At 46.8% G+C, this 15,336-nt stretch overlaps 1 protein-coding gene across 1 annotated transcript in view; it reads right to left on the reverse strand.

The window, feature by feature from the left end:
• LOC310789119 (echinoderm microtubule-associated protein-like 6) overlaps positions 1-15,336 on the reverse strand; it is a gene marked incomplete at both ends in the record, with an annotated part of 121,385 nt that overhangs the window by 68,229 nt on the left and 37,820 nt on the right. The window contains 4 exons of the mRNA XM_083650714.1: positions 660-801; positions 2,323-2,460; positions 3,208-3,335; positions 7,001-7,074. Coding sequence (XP_083506840.1) covers positions 660-801; positions 2,323-2,460; positions 3,208-3,335; positions 7,001-7,074 — 482 coding nt within the window. The remainder of the gene's footprint in view (positions 1-659; positions 802-2,322; positions 2,461-3,207; positions 3,336-7,000; positions 7,075-15,336) is intronic.

The following is a 15,336-nucleotide window of genomic DNA, read 5'->3' on the forward strand; positions in this document are numbered from 1 at the left end:
TCGTACCAACATTATAATAAGCATACTTTCATGTACAATTATTTTCAGATGTCAATGTTTGACACATCATTTGCAAGCTGACAATCTGCGTTTTCATAATCTGTAGAAAATGTAAAAATGACCTTGGCCTACTTTTTACCCAAAAGACCTACTGTATGGTTAGATATAGGACCTCGCCGCAGTGGTTCCCAACCTTTTCCGACTCATGGCCCACTCGAAAATCTCGAAAATGTCCGGGGCCCACATCTGAACGTAAACAGTACGGAGGCCAAATAATGCTTTCTCAGAGCTCATCAGCACCACACAGAAATCACAAACTAAAAGCGAGGGGCTGTCTGCAATAGGCTAATTAACAAATAATTGATCACAAATTAAAATAACCGTATCATTCAACAATGGAGAAATGCATTCTCATACATAATAATAATACTGTAATAATAATTACATTTTGCTCCCTTACAATTATCTTAATGTTTTGCAAATGATTTGGCGGCCCACTTGCAATACCTTCGCAGCCCACCAGTGGGCCCTGGCCCACAGGTTGGGCCGTTAAAGGGTGTTCCCAACATGTCTAAATGAGTTTTTAGGACGCGTGTGTTCCCTAACATGTTTGAATCAGGATTAAGTGTCCTAACACGTATAAGTCCATCCATACCGACCTTCTTGTATCTCTGGGCCACAGCGTAGATGTCCACCAGCCCGTCGTTGGAGCCGACGGCGAGGTACGCTCCGTCCGGGGAGAACTTCATCTCATGGATCACCTCCTTCCTGTCTTTAATGTGAACCACCTCTGTCATGTCCCTGGAGGGGATGGGGGGGATAGAGGGAGGTGTAGAAGAATGAAGAATGAGAGATGGAGACACAAAAACACAATGGTATGACCATGTTACTTCCACTGTTGGGGGTGATGTAGAACAAAGTAAAGCGTTACTGTAATCACATTACTTTTTCCTGTTCCATTTCAGTAATCACATTACAGTTACTGATCTAACCAAATTTGCCATGGCTTGTGTTTTCATTCTTCGGCCTAATATCTATGGAATATTCCTCTCGTCTTCTGCTGCCTTCAGGTCCTGTCTGTTGTCATTCTGACACACAGCAGAGGAGCATGAAGCAGCCACACAGGAAGTCTGAATATAATGCTGTAGGCTCTGCCTTTATTAGAATCATAACAGAAAGATTTAGTTTGTCATTATTTAGACTCGTCTGCTGGTAAGGAGGCTGAGCTCAACAACACTTATCAGCCCAGGGAATGCAAGTAAGCTGAGTACAATTGTTTTAGCAAAAGTATCATGTAATGAGTGGTGTAACTAATAATGTTTAATTAGTAGTTTTTGTCTGTCTGTCTGTCTGTCTGTCTGTCTGTCTGTCTGTCTGTCTGTCTGTTTATCTCAAAAAGTTAGATTAGAAAGAAGATTTGCACGAAATGTTGTAGAAATGTAGGTGATGTGTCAACGTAGAAATTATGAATGTTCCACGCCCAATGTCCAAAAAGGGGTGTGGTAATGGCTGTGGCTGTCACAAAAAGCTAACTTCCAAACGGGTTCACCATAAAGGTCCTTACACATCAAGAGCGATGCGAATATACAGCACGAAATTGCGATGCGAGTTTTGACGCACCTGTCAATCACAGCCACAGATGTGTACACGTCGGAAGCGAATTTCTGAAAAATCGACCGTGGTTCGAAAAAATAAACACCGCAATAACGCTCAGCGAAACTTCACCGTTGGTATGCACGGTTGCATTGACTGATATAGGTTCGGAAAATATTATTGATGTGCGAATTAATCGCACGAAAAAAACGCTCCCGATGTGTAAGGACCTTAACACTACAAAACTTTGTCGAAAGGTTGGCACTCTAAGTTTATTAATTGTATTCACCTTATGTAGCCCCGCCCACTTGACCCATTGTGTCATGACTTCCTGTTCAAAACGCCAACTGTTGTACCTGCTCAAACTAGTCTGACTCACCTGGTCAAACCTAGTTTGACTCACATATGAGTCAGACTAGGTTTATGACCAAAGGTCAAAATGACCGCTTACGGCTGTAGTAGTGATGGAATTCTGGCTCTTCTAGTGTGAAGGAGACACCTCTGATTGGCTGTCATGGTTCTGTGTTGTTGTCCCATTGGCCAAGGAGGCTTTTTTCCCCCCAGGCCAAAATAGCAGCTCTATTTAAAAAAAAAGCATCAGTCACACACACACGCGCGCGCGCGCGCGCGCGCGCACGCACACACACACACACACACACACACACACACACACACACACACACACACACACACACACACACACACACACACACACACACACACACACACCTGACTCTCAGCACGGTGAAGGAGCCGTCCTTCATGCCCAGAGCCAGCTGGGAGCCGTCCAGGTTGAAGGCCACGCTGCGCACCGCCTCCTCCATGTTACAGCGAGCGATGAGGGCGTGGTCAGTCAGGCTCCACAACCTGACACACACACACACACACACACACACACACACACACACACACACACACACACAAATCCTGTGAGTGTGAAGCGATACATCAAGCTTCAAACTAGGGCTGAACCATTATTTTCATTATCGATTGAACTATTGTTTTTTTTCCATAATCTTTAAAATGCCAAAAATAATGCCCATCACACCTCCCCAGAGCCCAGAGTGATTCTTGAAATAGTTTAAATAGTTTAGTCTGTCCAGCAGCAGCAAAAGAAAAAAAAATCCAAAAGTATTATTTTAAGTATTGTATGAAACAGACACGAGAAAGCAAATCTTAGTATTTATGAAGCTGTAAAAATGGTAATTTGACTTGGGGGATATCAACAAGGATAAACCCATCCATTTCCTACATCAGTGCTTCTCAACGAGGGGTCCGAGGACCACCAGGGCTCCTTGAAGGGATTCCAGGGCGTCGCCGGCAAACGGATGAATTGTTAAATTACTATTAAATTCACCATTATTTAATTTCCAAGAAGTTAACACAAGTAGAGCATTACTGTTTTGATCACAGATTCACTTACCACTATCTCTACCTACAGTCATGGGATTCTGGACATAATCATATCTGATTTTGAAAACATTCTCTGATTCGGTTCGGAGAGACGTAATCTAATCAAACGGGGGTCTCTGATGTGGACTAAATTAGGGATCCTTGACCTCGACCAATCGGCTGGCGGTTTCAGAGCTAGTTAAAAGGTGGGGCCCCGCCCACCTGACGGAGCGGTCGTCGCTGCCGGTGACAGCCAGGGCTTTCTTAGGGTGAACGTCCAGCGCCCACAGCTCGCCCTCACTGTGGCCCTGCATGAGGAGGAGGGGCTTATCCCTGTCCCGCACCATCACCTGACCACACACGCACACACACGCACACGCACGCACACACACACACACACACACACACACACACACACACACACACAGACACACACACAGACACACACACGCACGCACGCACACACACACACACACGCACGCACACACACACGCACACACACACAAACACACACACACAGAGGAAGATACAGCTTGTGTCATCAATATATACAGTAGATGTGCATTTTACTTGAAATCCAGGAAAATAAAACATTGAATTCATTGTAAATTTTTTAATTCAACAGGCTTCATAGTATCTTTATCTTTATCTTTATTGTTTATTGAAGCAGGGACAGTACACAATAAACATATTGCACCAGAGATAGCTAAAAGCTAATTTGCATCTGTAGTCCCTGGGCACACAGAGTCCTGTGCGCACACAGTACATATCAAATACAGCAATTAAAGGACAATCCTAATGTCTAAGCACTCAAGATACATGACAAAAAATGATACTTACTATTAGCAAGATACTACATATACAATGCGCCTAACAGTAAAAAGGGAAGGAGAAAGGTGAAGACATCATGCTGGAGTTATGGGTAGCCCCTTTTGAGACGCGTGTCATGTTTGTCTCCCTTGCTAGACTCTCCCTCCACAGTCCCTTATGGAACTGCTAGGTGGCTTTGGAATGTCTCGGTGACACTTTTGCACGACGAGCGGATCGGCATGTTCTGCTGCTTGGGAGTTTTCTCAGCACCTCACTAGCAAAGCGAGACAAACATGACACACGTCCCAAAAGGAGCTGGAGTTATATTCAGATCTGCTGGAGGAGGAGGAAGACAGGACCATGGACAGTGGCCATGTGCAGGCAGGCTCCCTCTATGCAAGGTGATGCACATCCAATGGCTCTTTAGCGATATGTGTTCTCGTGTCCTGTATTCGGCATTTTATACTATCTCACCGCTGAAGCACATCCAGAAGAGAAGAACAAGAGAACAGAGGAAGGATGAAGATCCCAGAGGTTTCCTTGACAGTACAAGCATGCATCAAGATTGACAAGTAACTGACGAAAACAATTTGAAAGCCTCAAGATGCATTGCGACACGACGACGCATGACGTTGGAGCAGCGCTGCAGTGTGCAGTACAGAGCCAGGTGGAACAGCTGTGGGAGAAACAGCTGTGTGGCTAATAACGTGCCCCACGTGAAGCACAGCGTCCGTATGAAACGCTCAGGAAGACGCTCTGTTCTCGCTCTAACAGATCCTTCTCTCCAAGTTGGGAAGAACTTTATCCACAAGGACACACAACCCAGTCGCCAGAATAAAAGTTTTAACGTTTGTCACATTACGTTTCTACAAACCACGGATACGTTGTCGTGACATTCAACGTTTGTGAACCAGAAATGACGTTGCATATCAACATTTCAAACGAACCGACATTTTCCAATGTCGATTTATTCGAAAGTGTCAGTTAATTTGAAACACGGTTAAGGTTATGAGGATTATGGTTTGGGTTTAGGGTTAAATAATCCAAAACGTTAAATGTGACTCACGGTTGAAGTGTAGACTTTGGAAGCGCTGAGGGTGTCGAACACGAGTCTCGCGCGCGAAACGTACCTCCTAGTCTCTCTCGCCCCCTTCCTTCTGTGTGATTACAGGATTGGAGCCAGGTGTGTGGAGCTGGGGCCCAGCTATCGCAGCTGCCAATCATCATTAATCAGCAGGCTTCATATACCCAGCCCAGACTCCAAGACACTGTCAGAGTATCTTCTCAGCTACACGGAGAGGAACGTCTGCTGTCCTAACTCTGACTACTGGCGCCAATCCTCACCTGTCTGTCTGCCTGCTCGCCATCTGCCTGGACTTCAGCCTACCTGTTCTCTGCCAGCCTGGACTTCAGCCTGCTTGCTCTCTGCCAGCCCGGACTTCTGTATGCCTGCTCGTTTGCCTGCTCGTTCACCTATCTGGACTCTAGCCTGCCATCCTTCAACCTGAGTATCTAGTCCAGCCGGACTCAACCAATAACATTTAAATAAACAAACTGTGTTACAACTTGATATTTTGTCTCTGTCTGTCTCTGCCCTTGAGTCCAACAAACAAAACCCTAACAGTTGCATTTATACTTCAGTGAATGTTCGCCTCGGTTCAACGGTCACGTCACACTCGAACGCTATAAGCAGACAGCCAAGAGAAGAGAGGGAACGCACAGTGAAACCACCTCGGATGTAACGTACTTGGCTGCAGACGCATATAAACGACACACAACCACACAACTCACCTCCTCTCTCTCTGGGAAATTGGTCACAATGTTCTTTGTGATTTTCATGAAGTCATACATCAAGGACAGGCTGATAAAAATAGCGGGGACACGTTCATTCATTTCAATCGAGTGAAAACCAAAACAAAGACGTCAAGCTCGCGTGCCGTCTATATAGCCAATCAGACTTGCGCGACACTATGTGACATAGTCAGCGACACTAGACATTTCACCAGGTAGCAGACACTGCTCGCCGACACTTGAAAGTGTCGACTCAAGTCCTCATTTCTGTCGGCGACCGTTTCAAAAGTGTCGGCAGACAAAGCCTAAATTGGGCTTAAGTGTTTCCGGCCTCCATCCAACCTGACCACAACACCCTTCCTGGGCGCCATGCTCGTTCAGCAGACTCTCTGACGTGTATATCGTATCTAGAAATGTTGATATGCAACATCTTTTGGTTGTCAAATGTTGACATTCAACATATCCCAGTAAAATAAACTGAGGTGACGAAGCAATAAGTAAGTATGGACTTCGGGTTAGGCATCACCGGTTTGACAGTCAGCCAGTATCTCCACACTGAGCTGCTGCAGGCCTGGAGATATCACAGCTGCCACCATTACTAATCAGCCCCTGTCTGCATGAGATGTTCCCAGGTGCTGATGTGCTGAGCTGAAGGTCCCCAGGGTGGCCCGCGTCCACTGGTACTCTGATGGTGTCAGCAGTTACACACTAATGGGAGCCTGAAACGACACGACGTGTCTCAACGCGTGTGAGGAGTCTCCGCTCATTAACTGACAACCAGGAAAAGAAAACGGTCAAATGTGAAATAACGAGGAGGAAACATCTGGGGTGTTTGGTCGCACCAAATCTCCTGAAATGAGCACCGATGAAATGGAAATGACTAAACTAACAATGTATAAATAAGTGAGAGAAATGTGTTTCCACAGCAGGAAAGGATCAGCTGGAGGAGACAGGAGTAGAACCTCCACTCAGTTTAGGAGTTTGTTTTTGCAGAATGTAGTTGATCCACCTTATGAGACTTTTATGACCAGTACAACCACAGTCTGATCTGCTGGCCACTGAGCAGCTCCACTGGAGCAGTTGGGGTTAAGGGAACTTGCTCAAGGGCCCCCTCGGTAATGAGGGAGGGGCAAGCGCTGCTTTTTCACTTTCACTACCCAGATTTATCCTGCCGCCGGTCCCGAGAATTGAACCGATGACCTGCTGGGCACCAGCTCGCTTCTCTAACCTTTAGACCGCCACTGCTCTGTCGTTTTCACTTGCCACTACATCGCTTGTTATAATGAGGTAAACAACTCATGGGTCGTCATGGAGCCGGCGTTCTGGATAAGCCCCGCCCACACAGCGGCAGGCAGCATGCAGAGGAGCAGCATGGCGCTTGGCTTTTCGTTTGTCATGGTCTTCCCCTCCTCACCTCGAAGATCTCGCTGTCCTGGGTCCCTGCCAGGACCCGGTCAGCTCGCCAGCACACGCTGCGGATGGAGAGGCCTGGAGGAGGAGAGGAGAGGAGAGAGAGAAATAGAGTTAATTCAGTTTCATTTAGAGACACCATTCATCTGGAGACTAGGCACCAATTAAATCAGCACAGGCAGCGTGAACAGTCAAAATGTCTGGGCAAACACCAGACAGCACAGGCAGTGTGAACAGTCAAAATGTCTGGGCAAACACCAGACAGCACAGGCAGCGTGAACAGTCAAAATGTCTGGACAAACACCAGACAGCACAGGCAGTGTGAACAGTCAAAATGTCTGGACAAACACCAGACAGCACAGGCAGCGTGAACAGTCAAAATGTCTGGACAAACACCAGACAGCACAGGCAGTGTGAACAGTCAAAATGTCTGGACAAACACCAGACAGCACAGGCAGTGTGAACAGTCAAAATGTCTGGACAAACACCAGACAGCACAGGCAGTGTGAACAGTCAAAATGTCTGGACAAACACCAGACAGCACAGGCAGTGTGAACAGTCAAAATGTCTGGACAAACACCAGACAGTTACAGGCAGTGTGAACAGTCAAAATGTCTGGACAAACACCAGACAGCACAGGCAGCGTGAACAGTCAAAATGTCTGGGCAAACACCAGACAGCACAGGCAGTGTGAACAGTCAAAATGTCTGGACAAACACCAGACAGCACAGGCAGTGTGAACAGTCAAAATGTCTGGACAAACACCAGACAGTTACAGGCAGCGTGAACAGTCAAAATGTCTGGACAAACACCAGACAGTTACAGGCAGTGTGAACAGTCAAAATGTCTGGACAAACACCAGACAGCACAGGCAGTGTGAACAGTCAAAATGTCTGGACAAACACCAGACAGTTACAGGCAGGAAAATACAGGAAAGGAAAATAGATAGTTGCAGGGAGGTATAGAGGAGAGAAGGAGGAGTCTGGGAAAGGAGAAGAGAGGAGATGAACATCAGAGAATAAGGTTTTTCTTCGGAAATGAGAAGAGAGAAAGAGAGAGAGACCCGAGTTCGATTCCCGGCAGCGCTCCTTCCGGCTTGCTCAGACGTTCCTACAGACACACGTGACCTGTGACCTCACGTGTCTGTGGGTGGAGCAACGAGCGGGACAGCAGCGGGAATTGGCCAAGTACAATTGGGTTGGTCGAGGTGTCTGTTCGGGGGGAGGGGAACTGGGGGGAAGAGCGTGATCCTCCCACACGCTCCGTCTTTATTGTTGTTTGTATTTTGTTTATTACTGTTTATTATTTTCTTTTACTCGCTAACCTGCCGATTCATTATTTTCCAACATAAATTGGAAAATGTTGCTTAATTTGAAAACGTCGGAGAAGATGAAAACCAGTGGGGGGGAAAAGGAGAAAAACATGAGGCGAATGTCAAAGATTATAGAAAAGGGCAAGAAAATGGACAGAATGGAAAGAGAGGCGTGAAGCTGAATCGATGTTTATTGACGAAGAGGCGTTTCCAGACCTTCGTTAACGCTAATTAAAGAACGGGAGTGTCGACTTCCTGTGGCCAATGACTCTAACCTGTTCACTCTCTCTAGCCACTCTCCATTCAGACTGACACTGATCGATGTTCCTAAGACCCGGCAATGCACACACACGCGTGCGCGCGTGCACCTGGGGTTGGTGGAGCAGTTTATGCAGCAAATTGTGCAGCAGCGCGTGGTCAAGATTAGGTTTTTTGTGGTGAGTCATTCATTGATTCATTCATTCATTTAGTCAGTCAGTCAGGAATGGATAACGTGATGACGTCATCAGTGATGTCATCAGTGATGATGTCATGCCAAATATTTTGGTGGTTTCATCCTTGTCAGGTATTTTGGCTCTTGACTGTAAGAGGGCCAAGTCTTCATTAAGAAGGTCCTCATGCTTTTCTCTGAAATGGATTCTGCGTATGTTCTGTCTTGGCGATGGTTCTGTTCCAGTGTTACACAGCTGAACATCTGCCAGAGATTGAAGATATGGAAAACATCTTTAAACCTGCCAAACTTGGCCTGTTGAAAGATGTAGTTTCCTCGAATGGGCTTGAGTTGCATGAGGTCGTCTGGGTGCTACATGACGCACGTGGTCCTAAGTTGCCCTTGTTTACGTTAACTTCAAGACGGGAACATCGGTCGGAAGTCGTCGGGAGTTCAGTTTGAGCTTTCTCACACACAGGTCGGAAGGTGGTACGGGTTCAAATCCCCACCCCAGTCCTTTCTCTCTGGAGTTTAGCCCACTTCATAGACAATAGCCAGATATATATTGTGTATTGCTATTCAGTCTTAACATTTTTGGTCCATATCACCCTACCTTTTTCGAAATTACTCCTATCTCCTGCTGAGGACAACAAAGCTTCACACAGGAGACTCTCCTCAAACAGCTTCAGGAAGGATGAGGGAGTAAGAAGGAGGTGAAGCAGGTGAAGCACATTTACTCCTCTCCTCTAGCCTCCTCCTCCTCAAAAAGCTTCAGATGAGGAGTAAAAAGGAGGCAAAGGCTCCAGGCGTTCATCTCCTGAGATGTTCCTAAAATGAGGCCACCTTCAAAAGAGAGGCGTGAAAATGAGGTTTAACGGTTCAAGCTTTCCCTCACACAACCTCTCCACAAGGATGTCATTCCCCTCTCTCTCATGGGCCGTTTGCCTCCTACAGTAGCCTAATAGCCTATGTGCATAATTGTAATGAATCATTTGGTGATTTGGGTGTCTGGATGACAGAAGAATATTCACCCACACCATATTCCAATTGATGACACTTGATGGAATGGACTCTTGACTGATATCAACGTATTGGTTTTTCTGCACAAGAAGCAGCGGAAGGGTTCAACACGTTCTCCTCCTATGAGCTTAGAGAGGAAGGGTTCAACACGTTCTCCTCCTATGAGCTTAGAGGAAGGGTTCAACACGTTCTCCTCCTATGAGCTTAGAGAGGAAGGGTTCAACACGTTCTCCTCCTATGAGCTTAGAGGAAGGGTTCAACACGTTCTCCTCCTATGAGCTTAGAGGAAGGGTTCAACACGTTCTCCTCCTATGAGCTTAGAGAGGAAGGGTTCAACACATTCTCCTATGAGCTTAGAGGAAGGGTTCAACATGTTCTCCTCCTATGAGCTTAGAGAGGAAGGGTTCAACATGTTCTCCTATGAGCTTAGAGGAAGGGTTCAACATGTTCTCCTCCTATGAGCTTAGAGAGGAAGGGTTCAACACGTTCTCCTATGAGCTTAGAGGAAGGGTTCAACATGTTCTCCTATGAGCTTAGAGGAAGGGTTCAACATGTTCTCCTATGAGCTTAGAGGAAGGGTTCAACATGTTCTCCTATGAGCTTAGAGGAAGGGTTCAACACATTCTCCTCCTATGAGCTTAGAGAGGAAGGGTTCAACACGTTCTCCCATGAGCTTAGAGGAAGGGTTCAACACGTTCTCCTCCTATGAGCTTAGAGAGGAAGGGTTCAACACATTCTCCTCCTATGAGTTTAGAGGAAGGGTTCAACATGTTCTCCTCCTATGAGCTTAGAGAGGAAGGGTTCAACACGTTCTCCCATGAGCTTAGAGGAAGGGTTCAACACGTTCTCCTCCTATGAGTTTAGAGGAAGGGTTCAACACGTTCTCCTCCTATGAGCTTAGAGAGGAAGGGTTCAACATGTTCTCCTCCTATGAGCTTAGAGAGGAAGGGTTCAACACATTCTCCTCCTATGAGCTTAGAGGAAGGGTTCAACACGTTCTCCTCCTATGAGCTTAGAGAGGAAGGGTTCAACACGTTCTCCTCCTATGAGCTTAGAGGAAGGGTTCAACACGTTCTCCTCCTATGAGCTTAGAGAGGAAGGGTTCAACACGTTCTCCTCCTATGAGCTTAGAGGAAGGGTTCAACACATTCTCCTCCTATGAGCTTAGAGAGGAAGGGTTCAACACGTTCTCCCATGAGCTTAGAGGAAGGGTTCAACATGTTCTCCTCCTATGAGTTTAGAGGAAGGGTTCAACACGTTCTCCTCCTATGAGTTTAGAGGAAGGGTTCAACACGTTCTCCTCCTATGAGCTTAGAGAGGAAGGGTTCAACATGTTCTCCTCCTATGAGCTTAGAGAGGAAGGGTTCAACACATTCTCCTCCTATGAGCTTAGAGGAAGGGTTCAACACGTTCTCCTCCTATGAGCTTAGAGGAAGGGTTCAACATGTTCTCCTCCTATGAGCTTAGAGGAAGGGTTCAACACGTTCTCCTATGAGCTTAGAGGAAGGGTTCAACACGTTCTCCTCCTATGAGCTTAGAGGAAGGGTTCAACATGTTCTCCTCCTATGAGCTTAGAGGAAGGGTTCAACACGTTCTCCTCCTATGAGCTTAGAGGAAGGGTTCAACATGTTCTCCTCCTATGAGCTTAGAGAGGAAGGGTTAAACACGTTCTCCTCCTGTGAGCTTAGAGGAAGGGTTCAACACGTTCTCCTCCTATGAGCTTAGAGAGGAAGGGTTCAACACGTTCTCCTCCTATGAGCTTAGAGGAAGGGTTCAACACGTTCTCCTCCTATGAGCTTAGAGAGGAAGGGTTCAACACGTTCTCCTCCTATGAGCTTAGAGGAAGGGTTCAACACATTCTCCTCCTATGAGCTTAGAGGAAGGGTTCAACACGTTCTCCTCCTATGAGCTTAGAGGAAGGGTTCAACACATTCTCCTCCTGTGAGCTTAGAGAGGAAGGGTTCAACACGTTCTCCTCCTATGAGCTTAGAGAGGAAGGGTTCAACACGTTCTCCTCCTATGAGCTTAGAGGAAGGGTTCAACACGTTCTCCTATGAGCTTAGAGAGGAAGGGTTCAACACATTCTCCTATGAGCTTAGAGAGGAAGGGTTCAACACATTCTCCTCCTATGAGCTTAGAGGAAGGGTTCAACACGTTCTCCTCCTATGAGTTTAGAGGAAGGGTTCAACACGTTCTCCTCCTATGAGCTTAGAGGAAGGGTTCAACACGTTCTCCTCCTATGAGCTTAGAGAGGAAGGGTTCAACACGTTCTCCTCCTGTGAGCTTAGAGGAAGGGTTCAACACGTTCTCCTCCTATGAGTTTAGAGGAAGGGTTCAACACGTTCTCCTCCTATGAGTTTAGAGGAAGGGTTCAACATGTTCTCCTCCTATGAGTTTAGAGGAAGGGTTCAACACGTTCTCCTCCTATGAGCTTAGAGGAAGGGTTCAACACGTTCTCCTCCTATGAGCTTAGAGAGGAAGGGTTCAACACGTTCTCCTCCTATGAGCTTAGAGAGGAAGGGTTCAACACATTCTCCTCCTATGAGCTTAGAGAGGAAGGGTTCAACACGTTCTCCTCCTATGAGCTTAGAGGAAGGGTTCAACACGTTCTCCTCCTATGAGCTTAGAGAGGAAGGGTTCAACACGTTCTCCTCCTATGAGCTTAGAGGAAGGGTTCAACACGTTCTCCTCCTATGAGCTTAGAGAGGAAGGGTTCAACACGTTCTCCTCCTATGAGCTTAGAGGAAGGGTTCAACATGTTCTCCTCCTATGAGCTTAGAGAGGAAGGGTTCAACACGTTCTCCTCCTGTGAGCTTAGAGGAAGGGTTCAACATGTTCTCCTCCTATGAGCTTAGAGAGGAAGGGTTCAACACGTTCTCCTCCTGTGAGCTTAGAGGAAGGGTTCAACATGTTCTCCTCCTATGAGCTTAGAGGAAGGGTTCAACATGTTCTCCTCCTATGAGCTTAGAGAGGAAGGGTTCAACACATTCTCCTCCTATGAGCTTAGAGAGGAAGGGTTCAACACGTTCTCCTCCTATGAGTTTAGAGGAAGGGTTCAACACGTTCTCCTCCTATGAGTTTAGAGGAAGGGTTCAACACGTTCTCCTCCTATGAGCTTAGAGAGGAAGGGTTCAACACGTTCTCCTCCTATGAGCTTAGAGGAAGGGTTCAACACGTTCTCCTCCTATGAGCTTAGAGAGGAAGGGTTCAACACGTTCTCCTCCTATGAGTTTAGAGGAAGGGTTCAACATGTTCTCCTCCTATGAGCTTAGAGAGGAAGGGTTCAACACATTCTCCTCCTATGAGCTTAGAGGAAGGGTTCAACACGTTCTCCTCCTATGAGTTTAGAGGAAGGGTTCAACACATTCTCCTCCTATGAGTTTAGAGGAAGGGTTCAACACGTTCTCCTCCTATGAGCTTAGAGAGGAAGGGTTCAACACGTTCTCCTCCTATGAGCTTAGAGGAAGGGTTCAACACGTTCTCCTCCTATGAGCTTAGAGGAAGGGTTCAACACATTCTCCTCCTATGAGCTTAGAGGAAGGGTTCAACACGTTCTCCTCCTGTGAGCTTAGAGGAAGGGTTCAACACGTTCTCCTATGAGTTTAGAGGAAGGGTTCAACACGTTCTCCTCCTGTGAGCTTAGAGGAAGGGTTCAACACGTTCTCCTATGAGTTTAGAGGAAGGGTTCAACACGTTCTCCTCCTATGAGCTTAGAGGAAGGGTTCAACACGTTCTCCTCCTATGAGCTTAGAGGAAGGGTTCAACACGTTCTCCTCCTGTGAGCTTAGAGGAAGGGTTCAACACGTTCTCCTATGAGTTTAGAGGAAGGGTTCAACACGTTCTCCTCCTATGAGCTTAGAGGAAGGGTTCAACACGTTCTCCTCCTATGAGCTTAGAGGAAGGGTTCAACACGTTCTCCTCCTGTGAGCTTAGAGGAATGGTTCAACACGTTCTCCTCCTATGAGCTTAGAGAGGAAGGGTTCAACACGTTCTCCTCCTATGAGCTTAGAGAGGAAGGGTTCATCACGTTCTCCTCCTATGAGCTTAGAGAGGAAGGGTTCAACACGTTCTCCTCCTATGAGCTTAGAGGAAGGGTTCAACACATTCTCCTCCTATGAGCTTAGAGGAAGGGTTCAACACGTTCTCCTCCTATGAGCTTAGAGAGGAAGGGTTCAACACGTTCTCCTCCTATGAGCTTAGAGGAAGGGTTCAACACGTTCTCCTCCTATGAGCTTAGAGGAAGGGTTCAACACATTCTCCTATGAGCTTAGAGAGGAAGGGTTCAACACGTTCTCCTCCTATGAGCTTAGAGGAAGGGTTCAACACATTCTCCTCCTATGAGCTTAGAGGAAGGGTTCAACACGTTCTCCTCCTGTGAGCTTAGAGGAAGGGTTCAACACGTTCTCCTATGAGCTTAGAGGAAGGGTTCAACACGTTCTCCTCCTATGAGCTTAGAGGAAGGGTTCAACAACTTCTCCTCCTATGAGCTTAGAGAGGAAGGGTTCAACACGTTCTCCTCCTATGAGCTTAGAGGAAGGGTTCAACACATTCTCCTCCTATGAGCTTAGAGGAAGGGTTCAACACGTTCTCCTCCTATGAGCTTAGAGGAAGGGTTCAACACGTTCTCCTCCTATGAGCTTAGAGGAAGGGTTCAACACGTTCTCCTCCTATGAGCTTAGAGAGGAAGGGTTCAACACGTTCTCCTCCTATGAGCTTAGAGGAAGGGTTCAACACATTCTCCTATGAGCTTAGAGAGGAAGGGTTCAACACGTTCTCCTCCTATGAGCTTAGAGGAAGGGTTCAACACGTTCTCCTCCTATGAGCTTAGAGGAAGGGTTCAACACATTCTCCTCCTATGAGCTTAGAGGAAGGGTTCAACACGTTCTCCTCCTATGAGCTTAGAGGAAGGGTTCAACACGTTCTCCTCCTATGAGCTTAGAGGAAGGGTTCAACACGTTCTCCTCCTATGAGCTTAGAGAGGAAGGGTTCAACACGTTCTCCTCCTATGAGCTTAGAGGAAGGGTTCAACACGTTCTCCTCCTATGAGCTTAGAGGAAGGGTTCAACACGTTCTCCTCCTATGAGCTTAGAGGAAGGGTTCAACACGTTCTCCTCCTATGAGCTTAGAGAGGAAGGGTTCAACACATTCTCCTCCTATGAGCTTAGAGGAAGGGTTCAACACGTTCTCCTCCTATGAGCTTAGAGGAAGGGTTCAACACGTTCTCCTCCTATGAGTTTAGAGGAAGGGTTCAACACGTTCTCCTCCTATGAGCTTAGAGGAAGGGTTCAACACGTTCTCCTCCTATGAGTTTAGAGGAAGGGTTCAACACGTTCTCCTCCTATGAGCTTAGAGGAAGGGTTCAACACATTCTCCTCCTATGAGCTTAGAGGAAGGGTTCAACACGTTCTCCTCCTATGAGCTTAGAGAGGAAGGGTTCAACACGTTCTCCTCCTGTGAGCTTAGAGAGGAAGGGTTCAACACGTTCTCCTCCTATGAGCTTAGAGGAAGGGTTCAACACGTTCTCCTCCTATGAGCTTAGAGGAAGGGTTCAACACGTTCTCCTATGAGCTTAGAGGAA

This window comes from Poromitra crassiceps (assembly GCF_964638095.1).
Source record: "Poromitra crassiceps genome assembly, chromosome: 14".
NCBI classification, from domain to species: domain Eukaryota; kingdom Metazoa; phylum Chordata; class Actinopteri; order Beryciformes; family Melamphaidae; genus Poromitra; species Poromitra crassiceps.